Raw genomic sequence first — 26,167 nt, 5'->3', positions numbered from 1 at the left:
GATCCATTGTCAGAAATTACTTTCATCACATGCCCTACATGAAATAAAAAATGCTTTACAAATGCTTTCGAAACAGTTTTAGCAGTAGCTTTGCGTAACGGAGTGAAGGTAACAAATTTTGAAGTGAGTTCAACAGCGACAAAGATGTAGCAAAAACCTCTATTAGTTCTCGGAATTGGACCAAAAATGTCTACTGCGGCCATATGTCTTAATTTAACAGGTACAATGGGATATAATGGAGGAATGTGTGAAGTGGTGTCAGACTTAGCTTTCTGGCAAATTTTGCATGACGCTAAAACTCGTCGTATACGTTTTTCCATGCTGGCAAAATAACAGTTCTGTCTCAGTATAAGAAAACATTTTCTTGCTCCATAATGTGCGTAGCTTAAATGAGTGTACCAGATTAATTTGTTAACCAGTTCGTCAGGAATGCATAATAACCAATTGTTGCTGTCTGGATGAGAACGGCGAAACAGAATGTCATTGCGTACAGTGTAGTGGTTCCTAATCGTAACATTATTCTTATCGTGCCAAAAGTGTTTAATTTCTTTCCACACATTGTCTTTACTTTGCTCTTTTGCTATGTCCTGTAATGATGATGAAATAAAATTTTCAAACGCAACTTGTTGAATGTACATGACGCTGAAATTTGCTTTGCAGAAGTTGGTTGCTACGTCTTGCTGATTGTTGCTGAGAGAACGAGAAAGTGCGTCTGCTATAACATTTTGTGTGCCGGGAATGTGAACAATCGTAAAATTAAATTCCTGCAAATAAAGTTTCCATCTACTTAACCTGTCGTGAGTGAATTTAGCCGAAAGTAAGAATTGAATAGCTCTGTGATCTGTGTAAACGGTCGTGTGTCTGCCATAAAGAAAGTGCCGAAATCTTGTGAAAGCCCATACAACACATAACGTTTCCAATTCTGTGACGGAATAATTTCGCTCAGCAGGTGACAAAATGCGGCTTGCAAATGCGATGTTTTTAATTACTGTAGAGCCATCTTCTTCAATTTCCTGGAAAATATGTACGCCTAAAGCTGTGTTAGAACTGTCGGTGGCAATAGAAAAATTTCTAGTAAGGTCTGGGTGCGATAAAAGTGGAGCATTCAACAAAGCATGTTTCAGGTTCACGAATTCAGAGTGTGCTTGCTTATCCCATGACCAAATAGTGTTTTTACCTGTTAATTGGCATAATCTAGGCGTGTCTAAAGCAGAGTGATGAATAAATTTACGAAAAAAGTTAATTAAGCCCAAAAAACTGCGTAATTGTTTCTTTGTTGTAGGAACAGTAATGTCACGTAGAGCTTGAAGTTTTTCTGGATCAGGCGCAATGCCTTCTGCTGAAATTACGTGTCCAAGAAATTTTATAGAAGTTTTGCCAAAATGCGATTTACTGAGGTTAACTGTAAGTCCTTGTGCATGGAAAGTTTGCAATAGTCGTTCTAAAATCAGATTATGTTCAGACCAGTTAGCTTCTGCAATAAGAATGTCGTCTACGTACGTCGTAATTCTGTCTTTAAGTTCTGTCGGAAGTATTGTGTTCAAACCGCGAATAAAAGCAGCAGAAGAAATAGTTAGGCCGAACGGTAATTTACAAAATTGATAACAGTCACCAAAACAGAGAAAAGCTGTATACTTTCTGCAATTCGGATGAAGTTGTATTTGCCAAAATCCCGATTTCAAATCTAGTGTAGAATAAATAGCTGTACCGTGAAATTTCTGTAGTAGTTCTTCTAATGTCTGTGGTCGATCTGTTTCATTAATAATAATGTCATTAATGTGACGTGAATCAAGTACGAGGCGAAGTGAGCCATCTTTTTTCTTAACAATATGCAGCGGGTTTATGTACGGGCTAACTGCTGGTTCAATAATTCCTTGATCGAGCATATCCTGCAATTCTTTTTTAACTTGTTCTCTGTGGATATATGGAATGGGATAATGCTTTGCTTTAAATGTGTCGTGCTGTTTGACTTGAAATTCGTACATAAAGCCGGACATAGTACCAGGAATGTTGTCGAAAACTGGAGCTTGTTGTAAAAGAATTTTATGTAATTGCGTTCGTTCATCGTCTGTATTTGCACTGCTTTGTTTAACTTTATCAGAAATCATTTGCATTACGTCGTAGTCAGTTTCGTCTGGAGTGTTATAGTTATGTACGTACGTGTCGGTGAACAATGCGGAATTACAGTTTATGTTACGTGTTGCGGAAATGACCTCTGTGCAGTTAATTGTTTGTTCTTCTGCAGATAAAGAATGTTGAAATTCTAAAGCTAATTGCACATTTTCATCTTTTAACATTAAATAAGAATTTTGGAAATCAACCACTGCGTCGTGTTGTACGAGAAAATTAGTACCTAAAATTACGTCTGTTGTCAATAAAGGAACAATCCAAAAATTTGAGTGAAAAATATGACCTCCAATACAAAATGATAAATGCGTCTGTAATTTTACATCCACTCCTTTACTCGATACTGCTCCTTTCACTTTCGTTTTGCCTAAAGGAAATGTAGGATAAATATTCTCTTTGTTGCACTCGTTGAAAGTTTCCTCATTAATGACTGACATAGGTGATCCGGAATCTATTACCGCTGAAAATTTCGATGAACCAATTTTAATTTCGATGACAGGATGTGAAATAGTTTTCTGAACAACTGGTTTTTCCTGCAAAAGAGTGTCTCTGATGTCGTCAAACGTAATTACATTCTCGTGAACAACATTTTGCGTGTCAAAACTAGTGCTTGTGTTATTGGAAGATGCGTCCTGTACAGTATCTAGTCAGATTCTATCTGACGTGTTATTATTATCATCACGAGGATGTTGTGGCATTTCTACAATTTGAACAGTTCTATTACTTCTTCCAGACGTATTACGCTCTGGATGATACCTACTGTCGGGTTCATTCATGAGAATAGGTTCTTGTTGATAATCTTGCTGTTGGTATGACCGACTGTTGTTAGATGTACGCTGAAAGCTATCGTCATTATTTTTACGTCTATTGTAATAGTCGTTCCTATACGGTGCATTGCGATTGGAATTGAAAAACTGTCTTCTCTGTACGTAGTTATTCCTTTGCTGCCGTGCGTTACCATTTGTTGTATCAGGGACTATACGTGCATGCGGCGAAACATTAAAGCCAGGTTGACCTTGTGGATTCCATTGTTGGTTAGGTATGCTAAGCGGCTGACTTTCATGCTGTTACGGTGAAAAACGTCTATTGTTACCAAAAAAATGCGTTTGCTGTTAATTTTACACATACTGATGATTACGATTTTATCTGTTATTAAAATTACGGTGGTAGTTCTGGAGTGCCTAATGAAAATTGTCACATTCGGTAAAATTGTCATATCCGGTGTTCAGTACATATTCTTAATTCTAGGTAGAGCAAAAGTTAAAGAGCTGTTTTAATAGATATAAAGGATAGTAGAAGAGAAGGCAGCAGTGCAGAAAACTAAAGATGAAACAGCACTACTACAGCTCGGGGCCCTATGCTCGCTACGGCACATATTCATTAAAGCGTAATGAATCCCCTGAGGTCTATTACGCACTGCGAATAAATTTTAGTTTTTGCGTTCCAGGCAATGGTGGTAAAAATTCAAAAGAAAATTGTAGTATCCATGCTAATTCTATTTTCTGTATTACACGCAATGCTGTTGAAAATGCAAAAGCAAATTGTCGTATCCAGTTCAAAGCTAATTTCTGCGTTACAGGTAATAGCGGTGAAAATACAAAAATAAATTGTCGTATACGGTGCAAAACGTGTATCTGTGCTCTGTCATTATTATGTTCCTTAGATTTTCTTACAAATAAAAATTGCTCGTGATGTACGTTCTCGTCACTGAATTTAAGAAAACATTCAGGTTTGTGTGAGAATCTGTTTGTCTGTGTCATTTCGGATTTCAAGTTGCGTGGCTTTTCTGATTTTAAGTCGCGTGGCTTTCCGGATTTTAAGTCTTGTAGTCTCTGTAAGTTGCTCACATTATACGCGCTGCGTGACTCTGACAAATTTTCGCAAAGTGGTGTCTGCTGTGATGAGTTATTAACCGAAATATTTTTTATCTCTGCTACCTCCTGCCGTAAACTTGACAGTTTTCGACGCAATGTGTTATTAGACGAATCGATCTCATTAATTGTCTGCTGTAAATTTTGAAATTCCGGTGTTTGATTAAATGCAACCGGTGAAGTATCGTCTGATTTATTGTCATTAGTAGTTTCGATGACGTCAATACGACTGGCCAATTCATCACATTTTTCAGTCAGTATTTTTACCTGATCATCGGTTTTAGTGTCATTGGCATTAATCTGGTTTTGCAATTTACGTGTAGTTTCGTTCAGTTTTTTAACATCAGCTTTCACGACATCGGAATCCTGTGTTAGTTCTAATTGTTCGAGTCTATCGGTCACTGTTTGAAAATCTGTTATGTATGTGTCTGTTTTCGATTTCAGATCAGAAATTTCGTCACGTAATTCTGTGTTTGACTGTTCGATGGTATTAATTTTGTCCGAAACTGTGGCAATATTGTTGTCTACGTATGTTTTTGCTTTCGCAAACATTTTACGTTTGTCTTCCTGTCTCTGAGCAGTGATTGTTTCCATAACTTGACGTTTGACTTTATTTTGATCCTCAATAAATTTGCGGAAACGCGTATCACTGTTTTCTATGTGAAGACTAAGACGTTCGTTAATTTGTGTGTTCTGTTGTTCGAACTTCGCATCAATCTTTTCATCCATTGTGCGCGAAAGTTCTACCGTCATTACTTTAAACTCGTCGCGTAATTGCGTAGCTTTTTCGGAGCATTGTTTCGCGACTGTACTGATTTCCGCTCTAAGTGTTTCTGTTGTGGCTGTTTGCATTTCTCTTAATTCATGAGCAACAGACCTAATTTCTTCGCTACTTTTTTTTGAACAAGCCTCAATTTCCTCGCGTAACTGTTCCTTAGTGTCATGACACTGCGCGGCAACGGCTTTAATTTGTTCACTAAGCTGTCTCGAATTGTTGTCTAATTTTTCATTTAACTGTCTGGAATTGTTGTCTAATTTTTCATTCAACTGTCTGTTTTGTTCACTAAGTTGTTTGAAATCTTCACTCTGTTGTCTGAAACTGTCTTTAAATTGTTTGTTATCTTCACTCTGTTGTCTGACCTGTTCATTAAGTTGTTTGAGATTTACATTCTGTTGTTTGGACTCTTCACTCTGTTTGTCTTGTTTTTCAAGAACTTGTCGCAATAATGCCATGACTGGATCCTCAGTAACATTACCTATCCTATTATCTGTGCTGTTTAATGGTAGATCTGGAATTGTTTCGCTTTCTGTAACCATTTGGTTATTTTGAGATTTACTAAAAGGTTTGTCAGTCGGATGTGTACTGTCAGACATTATTTCGGAATTAAATAAATCCGGCGTACTTTGTGTATCCTGTTCTTTTTCATTTGAGAAATTTGTCTGTACGTTATTTAAATTTTCCAAACTGGGTGTGTTAAGTTGGGCAGCGCTCATTACAATAGAGCTCCCCGCGTCATCAATTGTCGTCAAATTAATAGAGGAGACAATTGAGTTCGTTTGTTCATCATTAAGGTAAAAGTCGTCATTAGCGGTTGGAACGCACTGACTGTTAGTGAACACAGCATTGTCATCACTACTCTGCGCGTCACAATTGCTATCGGTCATGTTTAAGTCGGAAATTTCATTCAAAATACCTCGCGATACACTATTCACAGTCTTTCGCGGCATTTTCACAATAGTCAAAATTATTCACAAAAACAAATAAGCACAATGCAAAAACAACACACAAACACAACAGAGCAACGAATTGCCGATGATCTAAGGAAAGAAAGTCACAAATTAGTAAAAGCGTTGCGCCAATTCTAATTATATCTAAGCAAATAAGAGCAGATATCTGATTGTTTTTCAAAAGATTCTCACGAAATACGATCCTGGACTGGGTGTCGCCAAGTGTAACCTCCCCACAAAATTTAGAATGACAATACTTAATAGAAATGGGAGCCACAGCTAAGTGTAACCTCCCCACAAGATTTAGAAGTCAATACTCAAATGTTAATCGGAATAGAACCAAGTGTAACCTCCCCACAACAATTTTAAAAAGACTATATTTATTAGAAATGGTGCCATAGTTAAGTATAAACTCCCCACAAGAATATTAATGGCAAAGACAATTAAATGAAAGCTCGCTATCTGACTCAAGTACAAGTTCCCATTAAATAATGAACGCTAATCCCATGATAATGAAACTGTAATGATAACCTAAACTCAATTCAACCGAAAAGTCGGTGTTTGCCCTGTGCGAAACGAGAATAAATTTCTTACCTTAGTAAAACTGCATGTCAAAATTCTGCTCTTATTGTTCTCTGGTGCTTGCATGAAAAGCATTGGAAGTACCTTTTAAAAATCTTTGTTAAAAGGAAATGGAAGGAAATTTGAATGATTGTGTCTAAAATTGCTTTTAAATCAAAATTATTATTGGGGGCGATTTTGAAAGTTAAATTACAATGAGTGTTCGTTACATTATCTGATGAGCGCAAAGCTGCATGATTATTTATTTAAATAAATTATACCTCGTCCTGAATCTCGACCATTGCGATGCCGGCGCCCGCCGACTGCTCTCCGCTACTGCTTGCAACCGACTCCAAGCACTACTGAGGACTGACTACTGCAGACTGACTGACTGCTACAGACAGACTGACTGCTCGCTACTGCGAGTCAAGCGCAACTGCTCTGGTCAGAGATTCTACAATGTCTCAGCATCGCTGCCGCACAACATACGTGTTTCAGCTGAAACAAGAATGATAAACGATTTTGTTCCTATCGCCACAAGTATAATCGAATCCACTGGCGTGTCTTTCTATAGTGACATCATCAATAACACAACATATAGCCTTATGCATTTTTTTCAAAACCAGACTAAATACAGAGCTGAACGGAACTTAATATGTCCTACAGGAATAAACGGAAAAAATAAATAAAAAATGTGGTGACAAACATTAAACTTTTCCACCTGAAACAGCAAGCGTGATTCGCTAACCATTTTCAAGAAAAGTATCAGACATTATCTTTATAAAGAATCTTCTATATTACCACCATTTGCTCCCTGTTACTTACATTACACCTTCTGGTATCACCTGCAACTTTGATTAACATCACGATAGCGTGAAAATTATTAGCTCTCTCCAAAGAACTTGCGCAAACTGCAGGTTACAAATGCCGAGTGCAGTAGAAGCAGTGCACCGGTGCTAACACTTTTCCACGTATTCGTGAACAACTCTGTTATTTTTCCTGGTCGATCAGGAACACACACACACACACTGGTTCATGCTGTATTGTTTTGATTCATATTACCACATTGGTGATGATCAGCAGTGAGCCCTGTCTCCGGCTAACACACACTGTAATTGCCGCAGGTACATGGAGTGGACCATATACCTGGGAGTAATTGACCTGGTAACGACGGACGACTACTCAGTGGTCATCGTGACCAACTCAGGGTTGGAGCACCCCGGCTATGACGCCACCACGTTGAGGCACAACATCGGACTCCTGAGTGTGCCCGGAAGAGTCTTCTTCAACCGTATGTATCGCATCTATCATTGTTGTTTCACACAGTATTTCAATTACACGTTATTTAGAGACAAATACAAGTAGCTGCTTATGAACACCACTGTATATAAAACGGCGACTGTTTCTGTGTTACATGGACTCTGTAATAAACGTTCTATGTTACTTTTGGTGGTTCTATCACTCACAGCTTTCCGCGTGTCCTTCTGCTTCTCGCATCTGAAAACATTTAGCTACCTAGTGAAAGTGGGAAGGGAAGATCAGAGTTCAACTTAGCTTGCCGGTTACCCAAAAGAAGCTGAAATCTAAGCTGGTTGGTGTCCCATTATTTGTTTTATTACGGCGCTAGACGAATGTAAAGCCTTATTTCATTCTTTATACGTCTAATCGGTGCTGCCTACTCACGTGAAAACGTATTAAATCGCATTAAAAGGCTGGTATATGAAATGATATTTTAAACTGATCTCTGGTATCAAAATTACCAGATGGACTGAGTCCTTAAATAGCATCTCTATGTGGTTTATATTCAATGCTTACATAGAATGTATGATAAAAGCACAATAAGAAAATCGACTTGAAAAGTTATGCAGTAATACGATTAAATTTAAACATTGCTACTTTCTAGCATTTTCAATTATAATTACTGAAATATCACCACAGACTTTTGTTCACCCGTATGTTATTTTTAAACTTGATGTGGTGTGTCAGTTTTCATAATGACTGCCAAGAGTTCGTCTCTTCTGCTTACTTTTGTCGTCGGTGGATAGTGGCCGTGGCCAATTCGCCTGTCCATCTGTCACCAAGTGTTACATGCATTTCCTTTAGCGTTTTGTTATTGTCAAAGACCATCATCTAAAACAATGGTATCTCATTTTTCAGGAATTTTAAGAGGGCGAGGAGAATATTTGTCCGCCTCATATTGAGAAGGCTTTAACATAAATGATACTTTGTTCTTGTTACGTCGGTACATGCTGCACAATATAACACCAGTCAAGTCTCAATTTGATTTGTGGGATAATTTTTGTTGTAGAACATTTTGAAGCAGTTTCGAATAAAATTGACAAACACACTACAGTGTCGTCGTAGAATTCTTTGTTTCCAACTCTTTAACGCAAGTTTCGACAAGTTTATAAGGAGTATGCCCCTTCATTGCCAACTAAACTAAACTAAACTCCCACGGAACAGGCCATGAAGGCCCAACGGTACCGACCGGCCGCCGTGTCATCCTCAGCCCACAGGCGTCACTGGATGCGGATATGGAGGGGCATGTGGTCAGCACACCGCTCTCCCGTTCTTATGTCAGTTTACGAGACCGGAGCCGCTATTTCTCAGTCAAGTAGCTCCTCAGTTTGCCTCACAAGGGCTGCGTGCACCCCGCTTGCCAACAGCGCTCGGCAGGCTAGACGGTCACCCATCCAAGTGTTAGTCCAGCCCGACAGCGCTTAGCTTCGGTGATCTGACGGGAATCGGTGTGACCACTGCTGCAAGGCCGTTGGCTCCTCTTCATTTTCAGCAAGTAGTTAATTTAGCTATATGGACAACAGATCATATTCACGATGAACATTTTGATGTGTAATATGTCAGTTAAACAAAAGTTGTACATACAGTTAATGAGTATATCCTTGTCTTCATTCTGTCCATTTGCAGGTCTGTAATTAACTTCTTATTCAAGAGTCGCTCTATGATATGTAAGAAATACAAGGAGAAAGAACTTCAATACACACTGGATAAAACTTTTGCTTCCTGTCACACTTATTTCTGTACGAAAATAGCGAAAGAGTTTTATTTCACTCTTTCCTGTGTCAGCCTCACTAGAGGGAAGAGCAGATTACCTTGCTTCTATTACAGTATTTGTGAATGTTTCTTTTGCTATCAAATCATCACATAACGTGAAACCGCCTCACAATTCTCACTATTATATTTTATCTAATGAATGCACTTTGCCTAAGTGAAGTAATATTTAAAAATATTGCAAAGTTGAGTAAAATATAAACTTATTGATGTCTATGAACCTAAACTTGAAAATTCGTTTCATGCCAATTCAAGCTGAAAGTAAACGTTGTAGCAGGTCTGTTATATCATTTACTCAGCTGAAGCTTTACTGAATATATTGACGCAAGAAGTTAGAAAATTCTAGAATGTTATAATTTCTTGTTGCTAACTGGAAATATGGTACATTTTATATTGCAAAAGTGAATAAACTGTGTATTTTTTCAAAGTTTTCAGCAAGGCCTTTTGTGCAAAATAAATTACTAACCTTCATAAATTAGTAAAGGACTTTCTTTCTATGTTTATTTTGTCTAGTTTATTTTCTTCGATTGACAACGATATTTGCACCATCTGATCAAAAGTCTTATTCCATTTCCTTATTCCAATAAAATGGTATATCATTAACTGAGCGAGAGCAGTAGTGGGACTATGACAGAATACGGCTGAATGCGGCTCAGTAAATTATATCAACGGCATACTGCCACTTTCTTAAACAGAGAGGTGGAGAAATCAGATCCATGAACTTCAGACAGCTATTTATAATCAATGTTCAAATATTCAGATTTCTTCTGCACGCCCCCTTAACCACCTCTGTTGCAGAATACGTGACGCCTGCCGCGCTGCCGCGGTACTCAGACGTGGACAGCACTTTTGAAGGCGTCGACGTTATGGTCACCGCCTGGGGAGCCCAGGCAACAGGTGGGTATCACCGAAGTTTCGTAGTCAGCTCTGGCAGCAAGTGCAAAACTTCTGCTCAGTTTTCTCACTTAATGGTGCGACTGCTACGGTCGCAGGTTCGAATCCTGCCTCGGGCATGGATGTGTGTGATGTCCTTAGGTTAGTTAGGTTTAAGTAGTTCTAAGTTCTAGGGGACTGATAACCACAGCAGTTGAGTCCCATAGTGCTCAGAGCCATTTGAGTCATTTTCTCACTTAATGTCAGTCGCTGTCCTAATTAGCGCCCCAGAAAAATCCTGCCACCGTGCCCTAGATCACTATCGAACAGCTTTGCCGTGGCCCTCGACCCACAGGTAGCAGGATCGAATTCTGATCGCGAAAGGAATTTTCAACATCAGTATCTGGCCAACAAGGGGAGGAGGGGTTGCGGCGTACAGGATTTTCATGTGCAGAATTAGATTCTGAAACTGTCCGCAGTTTCTCATGGAGTAGTGCCGTGAGACAGTGTGGAAGGTTAAGTTTCTTGATAGGTGCAAATGTTTCCGAACGTGTCTAACTTTTTACTTACAGAATATGCTTCAAGAAAAACCAGTGAGCTCTTTGTTTGTATTGGATGCTGACATGGGGATTCTCAAATGTTAACACGCGATTTTAATCTTAAATGACAGTGCACTTATGAACTTCAGTTTAGTATATTCATTTACACGCCCGGCAATCTTTAAATCTAAAATGCTAGTTTACGCGAAAAGGAAAGAAGAAAGGGCAGGGATTAGGGATTATCGTCCGTTTACAAGTAGGTCACCAGATCACGTATGAGGTTGCCAAGGCTCAGTCTTAGGTCCACTATTGTTTCTCGTGTATCTAAACGATCTTCTGTCTAATACACAACAAGCAGTATTAAGTTTTTTCTTGGGGGGGGGGGGGAGATGATACTAGTATTTTAATCAGTGCAAGCATAAATACAGTAAACAGAAGAAGGTAAAAAAGTTCTTAAAATTGTCATTGACTGCTTTTCTGTGAATCACCTTACTCTCAATTTTAAAAAGACGCAATATTTTAAATCCTGCACTTCTAAGGGGTATATCTCAATGACATGTGTAACACATGACGAGGAACTTCAACATTTTTAAGTGTCCATATTTATGAGAATTTAAACTGGAAAAAGCACGTTTTGGAACTCCCAAAATAAATTAGTTCAGCCAAAGTTTCAATTACAATCATTGCAAATCTTGGGAAGAGACAAATCAGTAAGTTGACATATTTTGCATATTTTCATTCAATAACATTATATGGAGTACGCTCTGGCGTAACTTATCTTTAAAGAAACAGTCTACATAGCTCAAAAGCGTACTGTAAGAATTGTATTTGATGCTCATTTTGTAGACATCTCTTTAAGGAGTTGGGCATTCTTATTACTGCTTCATAGTACATTTATTCTCTCATGAAGATTCTTATACATAATCCACTGCAGCTCAAAGAGAACAATGATATGCATAATTACAATACCAGAAGGGAAAATAACAATGATGACTCAAAATTACGATTGTCTTTAGCACAAAAAGGGCTGCACAATGCTGCAACTAAAATTCTGATAACTTACCTATGTATATAAACGTCTGACAGACAGCAAAGTGAAACCTGAAAACAAATTGAAAAGGTTTCTCCTTGACAACACTTTCTATTCCGCAGGAAAATTTCTATTACAGTGACGTGTAAAAGGTGATGGGTAGAAATTACTGACCTACATCGGTATACTAAAAAAAAATAAAAAAGAGCTTTGAAATGGTCAGCATGTAGCCATATTTACAAATTACTTTGCGCTGTGAATGTAAAATGACTCGTTCCACATCATTACGATATATCGTGGAAAATGATCCGTTGAACATGAAACTAACTAGAGATGGGGCCAAACCTTGGACTGCTTTAAGCATGGGGAAGAAAATGGACCGTGGCCTTTCAAAAGACCGATTCCAGTATTTACATGGAGCGTTTTAGGAAAATCACGGAAAAGTTAAATCTGAATGTTCTGACTCGGGTTGAATCGTTGTCTCCCTGAATTCAGGATCAGTGTGCCGACCACTGCGCCACCTCGCTCATTAGTAGAGTGAGAACTGGTACAGTGTCTTAGCTGACTTCTTTTTCATGCGCCACATGCTTTTATTGGCGAGTTTTTCACTTTCTAGTGTAATAGTACGCTGATTTTCAACATGGAATTAGCTTCAATGGCTCTGCAATGAAAAGTAATGTCATCGGCCTTTAAACATTCAGCTTATTTTCTAGTGGTAGGTTCTGCAGATTCTCAGTTTGAAGGAATCCTCAAACGGTGACAGGATTTCAGTGACTAAAGTAAACCAGTGTTATGTATCAAGGTAGCTTCGTAAATCTGTATTGGCTCGTTTGACTGTAAGCTACCTCAGTTGCGACGTATGTAGAGTTGCTTGACCAGGCTTTCCTTGTGTAGTGTTGCCTAAGTTTCCTCTGGCGCTGTTTGACAGGCGGTGCAGCGGCGCAGACCATGTGGTACGCTTACTTCCAGCCAGTAGCCATATGCAGCCCCGCCTGGTCCTACTGCGGCATTGGGCGCTACAACGAGGCCCTCTGCACGGTAAGTACAGATGAATCACTAGTCTACGCCATCTGAAGAAAAACCCCCAAATACCAAGTGACAACCTCACATGTTTACAGGCTGGTCCCAAAACTGGTAACTGGTGAAACAGAAATTCACTAAAAACAGGGAGATTGAGCTGCCCCCACCCATGGGTTTTAATTAACCCACGACGCCTACGTCCAAGATTTTCATATTGCCTCGCCAGCTACGTGCAAACTATTATCCTACAGAAAAAATGAATAGCAACTTTTTGTAGGAAATTTATGTATTGAAATTTTGTACGGGGATATGTTTTCGCTGGAGGCCGTTGCTTTGAAATCACTCAAGAAAAATACGTTTCAAGGTCACTTCTGTACGTTTTTCTTCAAAAACCACTTGCGATATTTCATATTCTCTCGCTCACTATGCACAAGGTATTGGTCCTACATATAAACTGGCCATTTTGCAGGAAATTTAATGTTATTGAATTATGTTCTGGGATACACTTTCACTGGAGGCCACGGTTTCGAGATATCCAGGAAAAACGCGTTTGAAGGTCACTTTTGTAAGTTTTTCTTGAATAACTGGAAAACGGAGGCATTCGGTGAAAACGTATCCCAGCACATAATTTAACTACATTAAATTTCCTACAAAACGATCGCACGTGGCTTTCGAAGGTCATAAATCTAACGGCAGGGGCAGCTGCAGCACCCTGTACAATAGTACAATTCAGTCATGTTCTTTGTAAAAATCATATTCGTATGGCAGATATATGTTATTTATACTGGATGACTTTTCGGTGAGTATGGTAAATCAGATGATTTATAGATAACGCTGAAGGAAATAAAAATGTGATGTACGTACCATTTTTCCAAAAACAAATGTTTATACGGCTATCGCTACTTTCTGTAGTTCGAAAACGAAAACATGCAAGAACATATAACTAATTAAGCATCTGGATTTGTTCTGGGATTAAAGTCTCATGGTCCTTCTTAAATGACAGCATATTCGAAAACAGCTGCGCTATTTATTATAATTTCTCAGATGCAATTTCATCCTTAAGTCATTTTCAAGTAGTCCAACAGTAATCAATAATAAACACTAAAGTTAGACATTCTAACTTAAGTGTTTCTTATTGATAGCACTTTAACCGCTTGAAAATGACTTAAGGACGAAATAGCAATTATGGATATTACAGTAAACATTACAGTCAAAGGCGAACATATTTAAAAAATAAAACTAAAAAATTCATATCTAAAATGATGACATGTTAATTCTTTCATAGAGATGTTTCATCTACATGAAACAAGTTGGTCTCAAATGGATGAAAAGTATTAACAGTGAACCCGGCAAAAGAAGGTCGTTACTCTGCAAACACCATATTTCCTGCAGGTTCGTCCAGCCGAGTTCGCAGACTAGTGTTTTCGACAAATGTGGTATGTTTCTCCTTGTATACACTGCACACAGTGCTCGTTGTCAGTACGAATCTGGAAGTGTCCCACATGGCTGCCTTTCCAGACATCTGCATGTGATGCTTTTCTGATCACAGCTGTTTCTAAAGACCTTTGTATAAACGTAAAAGTTCGATATTAATTACTTGAAAAATGAGAAAGCGGAAGAGGAATTTTCGTCTGAAAACTATTTGTACTTTCTGCAGGTGGCGTTTCAGTACGCAACGAAAACCACCTTGCATATTTATTTATTCTCTTGTGTATACCGTGCGCCCTTAAAACCTTATCATCATCATCATCATCTTATATATATTGGCTGACACAAAGCGTTTAGGATCTCTCTAGCATGTAACCAGACTCTTCACAGTTTTCTATGGGCACAGACTTATTTTTAAGGGACAGTTACAGAGAAATTTCAAATTCATATTACAGTAACTATTTTAGGCTATAGCGATAGTCGTTGGCCGGCCGAAGTGGCCGTGCGGTTAAAGGCGCTGCAGTCTGGAACCGCAAGACCGCTACGGTCGCAGGTTCGAATCCTGCCTCGGGCATGGGTGTTTGTGATGTCCTTAGGTTAGTTAGGTTTAACTAGTTCTAAGTTCTAGGGGACTAATGACCTCAGCAGTTGAGTCCCATAGTGCTCAGAGCCATTTGAACCATTTGATAGTCGTTGTTTGTTGTGGTCTTCCGTCCAAAGAACGGTTTGATTCAGCCCTTCATGCTAGACTGTTCTGTGTAAGGCTCTTCATCTCTGCATAACTACCGTAACCTACAGAACTTTTGAAGCTCCTTACTCTATACAAGTCTTGGTCTCCCTCTATATTTTTACTCTTCACACTTTACTCCAATACCAAACCGAAAGTTCCTTGCTGCCTCAGAACGTATGCTATCAACCGGTCCCTTCTTGTAGTCAAGTTCTGTCATAAATGTCTCTTTTCCCCAATTCGACTTAGTACCTCAACATTAGCTGTGTGATGTACCCGTCTAACCTTCAACTTCTATTCTCTTCAGTACTTACCGCCCTATCTCATTTCTGTACAACGCTAAACTTCAGACAACTACTTCAGATAAGAGTTCCTATCACATAAATTTACATTGGATTTCAACAAATTTCTTTTTTTCAGAAACTTTTTCTTGTTATTTCCACTTTGCATTTTACATCCTCTCTGCGTGACCATCATTGATTAATTTACTGATCAAATAGCATAACACATGTACTGCTTTGCTACTTTTCCTGACTTAATTTGATTAAAGTTCATTATGCTTGTTTTAGTTTTGTTGATATTCATCTTATAATTTCTTCATCTTATAATTTCTTTTCAAGACACTGCCTCTTCAGTTCAACTATTCTCCTAAATTCTTTAATGTCTCTGACAGAATTGCAGTGTCGTAGGCAAATCTTCTCCTCGAGCATTATTTCCTTTTCCAAATTTCTCCTTGGTTACCTTTACTGCTTGCTCAATCTACAAATGGTTGAGATGGATCTGAGCACTATGCGACTTACCTTCTGAGGTCATCAGTCCCCTAGAACTTAGAACTACTTAAACCTAACGAACCTAAGGACATCACACACATCCATGCCCGATGCAGGATTCGAATCTGCGACCGTAGCGGTAGCGCGGTTCCAGACTGTAGCGCCTAGAACCGCTCGGCCACCCTGGCCGGCTGCTCAATCTACAGATTAAGTAACATCAGTGATAGACTACAACCTTGTCTTACTCCCTTCTCAATTACTGCTTGCTTATCATGTCCTTCCACTCTTATAATTGCAGTTTGGTTTTTGTAACAGTTGTAAATAATCATTCAATCCCAGTTGCCATCAAAATTTCGAAGAGTGTATTCCAGTCTATAGTATCGAAAGCTTTCTCTAACTCAACATATGCTACAAACGTAGGTTTGTCTTTATTCAACCTGTCTACTAGGATAAGTCGTAGGATTGGTATTGTATCGCGTGTTTCTAAATTTCTCTGGAAGCCAAACTGATCTCCGAGTTCGGCTTCTACTAGTTTTCCCATCCTACTGTAAGTAATCCGCGTCACTATTTTGTAACGATGAGTTATTAACGTGACGGTTCGGTTGTATTCATACCTATCAGTACCAGTGTTATTTGGAACTGTAGTTATTACATTCCTGTGGGTGTTTCACTTGTCTGGTACACAGTTAAGTGAGCCGGCAGCTGCGGCAGAGCGGTTCTAGGCGCTTCAGTCCGGATCCGCTCTGCTGTTACGGTAGCTGGTTCGAATCCTGCTTCGGGCATTGATGTGTGTGTTGTCCTTAGGTTAGTTAGGTTTAAGTAGTTCTAAGTCTAGTGGACTGATGACCTCAGATGTTAAGTCCCATAGTGCTTAGAGCCATGTGAACCATTTTGAACAGGTAAGTGACATTCATGCAATCATCGTCTATGTTCGACGTCAACGAGCAATAAACACTCACAGACGGCAGGTATATAAAGCATGTCGGGTGGCGAGTTTGGTGATGGTGGGGGGGGGGGGGGGGGGGGGGGGGCAGTCGCGGAAAGAGTGCAGTGCAGTCGTTATAATGCGGAAACGGATCGATATATCTGCAAAAGGGCAGGATTGTTGGCTTTCAGGCCAAGAAAGGAGGCTTTACTAAAACGGCCAAGTTTGTAAACTTTTCAGGTACCACCGTGATTAAAGTATATTGTGCGTAAGAAAAAGGCACTATCCAATGCGCTGAGATTTGTATGGGGAAATAGACGTGGAGCTCTTGAGCAACCGACCGACCAAATGAACCAAGTGGCTACTAACAGTGTTTCCTCAACGACCGTTCAGCAAACGGTACTGCAAAATTAGAAACTTGTGGTAAGGTCTTATGGGAACAAACTGCTGAGGTCATTGGTCCCTAAGCTTACACACTATTTAAGCTAACTTACACTAACTTACGCTAAGGACGACACACGCACCCATGCCCGAGGGAGGACTCGAACCTGTGACGGGAGGGGGGGGGAGGGGGAAGGGGGAGGGGAGCTGCGCGGACCGTGACCAGACGCCCATAGACCGCGCGGACCGTGACCAAACGCCGTAGACCGCGCGGCTACCCCGCGCGGCAACGTTACTGCTTGTGGACCTCCGCAGCAGGCGCCTGGTTCATTCGTCGGCAATGAACGTTGGAATTTCCACCCCAAAACCGCAACTGGGCGTCCACTGAGGGTGACTGATGACCTTTTCAGACGAATCGCGCTATTTGACCCACTGGACAGATGGCCTTCGTCGTGTACGGCGTGAAACGCATGAAAGCAAACACCGAGTATGTTTTCGTGGAATTCCCTGGCTGATCTCGTCATTCTGGAAGGCGCAATGGATCGGCACAAGTGTACATCTATCCTTGGGGGCCATGTCCACACTTATATGCATTTTATTTTTCCTCGGTGCGATGGCATTTACCAGCAGGACAACGCAGCGTGTTACACAGCCTGCAGTGTATTAGCATAGTTCTAAGAGCATCAGGATGAGTTTACCGCACTCCCCTGGTTACAAACTCCCCAGATTTAAAATCAATCCCGAATCCCTGGGACCACCTGGATCGGGCTCCACAGCAGAGACATCTACCGCAACTGACCACGGCACTGGAGCCGTTATGGTTCCACACCCCCTTCTGTACATTATAGAACCTCACTGCTCTCTCCTTGCACATCTCTCTATGTCTGCGCTGCGAAACATGGTTATCAGGCTAGATACAACTGGTGTCAGTTACTCATAAATGGTTCAAATGGCTCTGAGCACTATGGGACTTAACATCTGTGGGCATCAGTCCCCTAGAACTTAGAACTACTTAAACCTAACTAACCTAAGGACATCACACACATCCATACCCGAGGCAGGATTCGAACCTGCGACCGTAGCGGTCACGCGGTTCCAGACTGAAGCGCCTAAAACGGCACGGCCACACCGGCCGGCGGTGTCAGTTAGTGTCGTAGCGTAAATGAAACACTCGATACTGCTCCGTTTTGGCTCTAGTTCGATCCTTACTATCGTGCCATGTCCACATTTTATAACGCTGTCTTGTCGATTTTTGCTCCGTTTTGGCTCTAGTTCGATCCTTACTATCGTGCCATGTCCAATCAAGGCGCCATTACCAGTCACTATTGATGCTGTAAAACATGTACCGTCAAGAGCGATGTTCACCAATTATGGATTAAAGTTAAGTATTCCAGCAGCTACGTACGTTTTTGGCTATTCTCACTTCCGTGTCCTGTTCCAGACCTCACGCCAGCCTGCGTGAGATTAAACGCGTGCCTTTCGGCTTCCTCCTAGTGGATTGGCTGTCTTACCAATCCACAACAGTCGTTCTATGCAATCGTTGATAGAAATAAAAACAACTCGTGGTATGTGGTAGTGGTTCAGCTTTTTTAAATTATTTTATCAAATGCTCAAACAATAGCTTTGGACTACGTCAAATGAGTTTAGGTTCAAATGGTTCAAATGGCTCTGAGCACTATGGGACTTAACTGTTGAGGTCATCAGTTCCCTAGAACTTAGAACTGCTTAAACCTAACTAACCTAAGGACGTCACAAACATCCATGCCCGAGACAGGATTCGAACATGAGACCGTAGCGGTCGCGCGGTTCCAGACTGAAGCGCCTAGAACCGCTTGGCCACACCGGCCGGTAAATGAGTTATAAACTACGTCAAATGAGTTATAATGAAAATAAGTCAAGTAAAAAAATAATCGGCGTAATAAACAAACAGGATATGGATTTAACAAAATGACACATGTCTGGCAAATGAATGTTTCAGGTTCACCCGTAGAATATCGGGAGGCTGCAGTTCTCCCACGATCATTCGGCGTACGAAATATTTATAGTAGATGTTAACTAAAATTCGAGCTTCGTATCGAGCTGAATTCAGGAGGAACATAGAAAGCATATGGAGGGAGGCAATACCCGTGATCTCGCGGTAATTGATGGAGGTGTGACTAGAATATCATTACATGTCATGGCTCAAAGAGAAAAATTTCGCTGCAGTCTGCAAACTCCGTCTGCAGTTGCAATAGTTTTGTAAACCAGCTTTCAGCGTCCAAGGCCGTTGTCAAATTAGATGATGAAAATGTACATGATGGACACTCTTCGAAAAAATGCTACTGCCGTACGTCGTGTTGCAGAAATCAACAACGAAAGCTATATATGATAAATTAGTGATAATTATGAAAAAAGGCATTATTTGGAAAGCAGCGTGTTGTAACAGTCCACAAAGTTACAGCATAAAAGTGTGTATCTGAATTGTGTGATAAAAGTATGTATCTGAATTGAGATATATAGCTTACAGGTTTAGATGCATGTAATACACAAATGTACGTACGTTAGAACAACTGACTGTTTTGCAGCTTTGTATTATTTTGAGCAGGCGCTGCCGCACTGTTCATAAATATTGGAAAGAAGTCACATTTAAGCACCAGCAAAACGAGTTACAGTATTAATTCCTCCCAAGACAATGTTAGGCCCACCTCGGTTAGTCCTAGAATGTGCTGAAGATTAACCAGGAAGACGGGCTTCTCGGGCTACATATACTATCTGATCAAACTCCTGTTTGTGGACATTTATAAGGAAAGTGTCCATCTTTAGCCATAAGACGGCTTGAAGTTTAATGGGGACACTGAATATCTGTGAAGGAATGGCAGCCCATTCTTTCTCAAGAGGCTAAATCAGAGAACGTTTTGTTGTCAGGGTGTTGGAGGGTCTGGTATCTGGAGGGAAATCGATGTTCTGACTCACCCCAAAGATGTTGCATTGGTTTCAGGTCAGGACCTGGCGCAGGTCAGTCCACTTCAGGAAAGTTATTGTTCAGAAACAATTGCCTCACAGGTATTGCTTTATGACAGGATGCATTGTTACGGTGATACGACGATCGTTTGGAACTGTACCTGTACCGTACGAAGTACACACTGCTGTAAAATGTATTCATATAATTTTGCATTTAGCGTTTTCTTAAGCGCAGTGCGGAGACCACACTCCAGCCCCATTACTTGCTCCATACGAGTACTTCGCTGTTGGCACTAGACGCGAAGATAAATAATGTTCTCCAGGCATTCGATAAACCTAAATCCTTCCGCCGATTTCCGGAGGGTGCAGAATGATACATCATTCCAAATCACTCGTTTCCAGTCATCCAATGTCCAGTGGCCTCCCTCTCTACACTATCTCAAGCGTCGCTTAGCATTGCCTACAGAAATCTGTGGCTCATGAGGAGCTGCTCGACCAATGTCACCCGTTCTTCTTAAATCCCTACGCACAATCATTGTGTTACCCAACCACTGGTAGCACTCTGGAACTCACGAGTGATTTCTTCCGTTGATTTCAAGAGCTTTCCACAATGAAACATTGTCTCAAAATATGGTAGAAAACCGAAAGAGATTCTGGTCGTATGTAAAGTATACCAGTGGCAAAAAACAGTCAATACCGCCACTGCGCGATAGCGATGGAAACATCGCCGATGATGGTGTCACTAAAGCGGAGTTACTAAATACAGTTTTCCGTACTTACTTCACGAAAGAAGACGAAGTAAATATTCCAGAATTCGAAACCAGAACAGCTGTTAGCATGAGTGACATAAAAGTAGATATCTTAGGTGTTGCGAAACAACTCAAATAACTTAAGAAAGGCAAGTCTTCCGGTCCAGATGGTATACCAGTCAGGTTCCTCTCAGAGTATGCAGACGCAATAGCGCCTTTCGTAGCAATCATGTACAACCACTCACTTGACGAAAAGTCTGTTCCTAAAGAGTGGAAAGTAGCACAGGTCACACTAATATTCAAGAAAGGAACTAGGAGCAACCCACTGAATTACAGACCCATATCACTGACCTCAATTTGCAGTAGGATTCTGTAACATAAACTGTACTCGAAAATTATGAATTACCTTGAAGAAAATGACTTATTGATACATAACCAACATGAATCCAGAAAATATCGTTCTTGTGCAACGCAGCTAGCTCTTTATTCCCATGAAATAATGAGTGCTGTCGACAAGGGATCTCAGATCGATTCCACATTCTTAGATTTCCAGAAGGCTTTTGATACCGTTCCTCACAAGCGACTGTTAATCAAATTGCGTGCATATGGAATACCGTCTCAGCTCTGTGACTGGATTTGTGTTTTCCTCTCAGAGAGGTCACAGTTCGTAGTGATAGACGGTAAATCATTGAGTGGTACAGAATTGATATCTGGCGTTCCGCAAGGTGGTGTCATAGGCCCTCTGCTGTTCCTGATTTACATAAATGATCTAGGTGATAATCTGAGCAGTCCCCTTAGATTGTTTGCAGATGACGCTGTAATTTACCGTCTAATAAAATCATCAGACGATCAATTGGAATTACAAAATGAGAATTTCTGTATGGTGCGAGAAGTGGCAATTGACACTAAACAAAGAAAAGTGTGAGCTCATCAACATGGATACTAAAAGAAATCCGATAAATTTTGAGTATACGATAAATCGCACAATTCAAAGGGCTGTCAATTCGACTATATACCTAGGAATTACAATTACGAGCAACTTAAATTGAAAAAACCACATAGGAAATATTGTGGGGAAGGTGAAACAAAGACTGTGCTTTGTTTGCAGAACATATTTAGAAGATACGACAAACCCACTAAAGAAACAGTCTACATTACACTTGTCCGTCCTCTGCTGGAATACTGCTGCGCGGTATGGGATCCTTACCAGGTAGGATAGACGGAGGACATCGAAAAAGTGCTAAGAAGGACAGCTCGTTTCGTATTATCGCGCAATAGGGGTGAGAGTGTCACTGATATTATACACGAGTTGGGGCGGCAATCACAGAAACAAAGGCGGTTTTCTTTGCCGCGAGATCTATTTACGAAATTTCAGTCACCAACTTCCTCTTCCGAATGCGAAAATATTTTGTTGACACCCACCTACGTAGTGAGAAATGATCATCATAATAAAATAAAAGAAATCAGAGCTCCAACGGAAAAATTTAGGTGTTTCTTTCTCCCACGTGCCTTTCGAAAGTGGAATGCTAGAGAAGTAGTATGAAAATGGTTCGACGAACCCTCTGTCAGGCATTTAAGTGTGAATTGCAGAGTAACCATGTAGATGTAGATGTGAACCACTTTTCGCAGTGCTCTATACTCCCTGTCCGGCAGCACATGGGGTCTGCGTGCTCTTGATGTTGTTCCCTCGCGTTTCCTCTTTACAACCACACCACCAAGAGTCGACTTCGGCAGCTGCCGAAGAGATGAAACGTCCCTGGTTTATCTGTTACCGAGATGGCATGGAGTACCAGTCCACGTTCGAAGTCCTCAAGTCCCCTCACAGACACACTGTTACTGCTTCTCAAATGACAGAACAATACTTCCTGTCTCCTTTTATACTAGCATGTCGGCTTCTCTTGACATCTAGTTGTCAGTTCCGCATTACATAGGAGCATCCTCATCCTCTTGATCAGATTATGGTGCGCACAGAGCGTCTTGCTGGCGATCATTATAGTGGTTTGAAACGCGTGATTCCAAGAAAAAATATATGGTCGTTCTTTACCATGCTCTAGTTTTTCTGCCTCGTCCGCCAATATTAGTTATTTATTTTTATTTATTTATGTATTGATTTATTTAACCTGGCAAGTTTAGGGCCATCAGGCCCTCTCTTACATCTAACCAGGCATTCTACTTATTTTACTTTCATATGTTTTCGTAGGCACATTAAACTACATCTAGTACAAAAAGTGAAATAAACAATTACAGAGGCACACTTGGAAAAAATACATACATATAGAGTTTATATTCGTAGATGGTAAGTACTGTTATAATTAGACATTATGAAAGAGACAGATTGTAGATAGGAGTGCTATCAGCAGGGAGTATGAGGGAGACTGATGGTGAAGGGAGGAGAAGTATAGAGACATGGTGAAACATAGTTAAGGAAATATAAAGGAAAAGAAGATTGCGTTTCTAATAATGATAGATGAAGAGGAAGAAGAGAAAGGAGCAAGACAGGAGACACTAGCTTTGCTGTTTGACAGAGGAGAGGATTGGCCTTGTACATTAACTTTGTGGAAAACGTTATGAGGATGGTAGTAGGAAATGCTTCAGCTTCTTCTTAGAAGCAGCAGGTGATTGAATTTTGCGCAAAGTAAGGGGTAGTTTGTTCCAGAGGCGGACAGCGGCAACTGAAAAGGAGTTTGCAAAAGTTTTTTTGTTTTGTGAGTGGGCACAGTTAGGATACCAAAGAAGAGTGAGCTCGAGTTTCAATTATGATGGCATGAAACGTATTTAATCTCTGAAGCAAGGTACTGGGGTGCTTGCGCGACGAGGAGCCGGTGAAGTAGATATAGAGTGTGGAAGTCACGCAATTTGTTCGGCCGCAGCCACCCTAGCTGGGAGTATGAAGCACTAACATGATCATATCGGCGAATGTTGCAGATGTAACGCATACAGGCATTCATGGTTAGTTCTAACCGTCTTTTGTTTTTACTAATCATGCCTTGATGAATTACATCACAATAGTGTAGGTTCGGTAGAACGAGTGCTTGCACGAGCTAGCGTTTCAAGTCCTGTGGAAATACGTTCCGGAACTTTGAGAGCATAGAGACAACGGACGTCTTCCGGGACACTGCTCATCCAAAATTACACCTAAGTTCTTAACTGTTTTCTGATATGGTTTTGGAATACCGTCGAGCAGGATAGGAGGCAGTCATTCGCGGAATTCTGAACTTATTAATTTCTGATGGGCTATTAATATTACTTGTGTCTTTTTTGCATTTAGTTTAAGCCCCAGGTTTTCGCCCATGTCACTACTGAAGACAGATCATCATTCATCTGAGCGACTGCAGTGTTTACATCTTCAGGTCTTACGCTCAGGTAGAGCTGGAGGTCGTCGGCACAGAAATGATATTTACAGGAGGACAGAACCGACGAAATATCGTAGACATGTAAAGAAAACAAAAGTGGTCCTAACACTGATCCTTGTGGCACTCCCGAGGAGACATGTTTCCAGGAAGATTTTTCATTTACGCACATTGCTGTCTGTCTTTTAAGTAGCTTTCAAACCATCTCATAGCACTATCTGAGAAATTAAGCTGCTGCATTTTTCTGAGCAATATGTCAAAGTTAACAGTGTCAAAAGCTTTGCTGAAATCTAGTAGCGTCAATATTGTTGCCTTTCGGCTGTCGATGGCATATTTCAGGTCATCAGTTACTTTAATTAGAGCAGTGTTTGTGCTGTGATGTTTACGGAAACCGGATTGAAATTTGTCATATAGGCTGAATTCATGCAGGTGTTCAGTGATTTGATCATGAACAATATATTCAAGTGCTTTGGAAACAGCAGGTAGTATGCTAAGTGGTCGGTAATCACTAGGCAGTTGCGGGTTTTCGATCTTAGGGATGGGTCGAATTATGCTTCTTTTCCATGCAGTGGGGTATATTCCGTTCACGAGAGAAAAATTAAATATGTCAGTTAAGACAGGTACTAAGATATCGGCAACATTCTTAATCATGGTTATACTGATACTGTCATTACCTATCGCATCAGAAGAGATTCTCATTATTGCTTTTCTTGCCGTATTTATTGTTACGTGTTTTAGATGGAAGGTATCATTGTTAGTTATACAGTTGGGGGACTCTTGTGGACGGTAATTATCAGCCGTGTGGGTATTCAGAGGTGCAGAGAAGAATTCATTTAATTCGTTAGCTGAGACATGAAAAGCAGTTTCCGATTTTGCCTTTCCGACCCCCAAGCTACGGAGATTCTTCCATAGAGTTGTGGGCGTCAGATCGTTGCATACAAGGGAGCGAGCGTGCCTGATTTAAGCAATGCGAATGCATTGTTTCACTCTGTTCCGTAGCTTTCTATATTCTTCGAAACGTGTACGTGTACGTGTACTGAAAATGACTTCATGCCGCAGGGTGACTTCGGGAGTCCGATGCAGCGCGCCGAGTCCACTGGGAACTATACGCTGGTGGGCGTCGCCAGCTTCATACAGGGCACCACCACCTGCGAGGGTGCCACCTCCGGCTTCACCATGGTGGCCGCCTACCTCGACTGGATCAACCGGCACACGCAGCTGGAAATCCTCCCTTGATCAGTGATCTGTGTGGACGTTCAGTGAGCTGCGGCTACACAGGCCTGTGAACACTGGAACAACTGCACACGGAACTTGTGGCGTGCGCTGATATTATATCTGGGAAACTGTTCTGAGAATCCGTCGATTCCTGACTCAGCCAGACATCAAAACTCAGGAAAACGTGTAATGGAAGAACTTACATCAGAATATAAGGCAGTGTAAAACTCGGGATAACAGTGATAATTCATTTTTATTGCGGTTGTTGACTGGGTTAATAATGCTGAAAGTCCCAAATGCAGTGATATGTCATTGAGAAGTTAGTTTTAGACCTTTATTGTGTAGCTGAAGCTATTTGACACTTTTTCCAAGATGTGTTAATGAAAATGTATTTGGTGCTGTGCAAGACACTATCCTTAACTGATTGGAGACATTTAAGCACACACGTGACAAAAAAATATTACTGACAAACTGTGTGACATACCACGAGTAAATTTTTCTATTACTTCTGAACGGTAAAATATGGGATCAAGTATTTACATCTATGGTGTCAACCTTTAGCTAATCAACGCTTTGTGCAGTCTACTGATGGCTGAAACATATTTCACTGGGAGCAACGAGCTACCAACAATGCAATGTACATAGTTTTAGTATCCCAGCACACAACATATGCATTTACTTACGTATTAATAACTGTGCTAACTAGTATTAATCTGAATGCTACAGGGTATTTTGTGTATCAGACTATGGCAATAGAATGCAGTTAATCAATTTACCATCAGCTGACAAAGCGTATCTACGTGTTTATTTTCAGATTCCGTCCAGAAATGTATATACATTTGAAGCAATGTAATTAATTCCCTC

The 26,167-nt window shown here is 40.5% G+C and overlaps 1 protein-coding gene across 1 annotated transcript in view; it reads left to right on the top strand.

Moving 5' to 3' along the window:
- Positions 1 to 25,875, top strand: part of LOC126234516 (elastase-1-like) — a 48,484-nt gene extending 22,609 nt beyond the window's left edge. The window contains exons 4-7 of the mRNA XM_049943212.1: positions 7,412 to 7,578; positions 10,155 to 10,253; positions 12,727 to 12,836; positions 25,148 to 25,875. Coding sequence (XP_049799169.1) covers positions 7,412 to 7,578; positions 10,155 to 10,253; positions 12,727 to 12,836; positions 25,148 to 25,324 — 553 coding nt within the window. The 3' untranslated portion in view covers positions 25,325 to 25,875. The remainder of the gene's footprint in view (positions 1 to 7,411; positions 7,579 to 10,154; positions 10,254 to 12,726; positions 12,837 to 25,147) is intronic.
- The last annotated feature ends 292 nt before the right edge of the window (positions 25,876 to 26,167 follow it).

The sequence above is a fragment of the Schistocerca nitens genome, chromosome 2, assembly GCF_023898315.1.
Source record: "Schistocerca nitens isolate TAMUIC-IGC-003100 chromosome 2, iqSchNite1.1, whole genome shotgun sequence".
Lineage (NCBI taxonomy): Eukaryota > Metazoa > Arthropoda > Insecta > Orthoptera > Acrididae > Schistocerca > Schistocerca nitens.
Note: the sequence above shows the minus strand (reverse complement) of the source record. Positions and strands in the feature narration are given on the sequence as shown.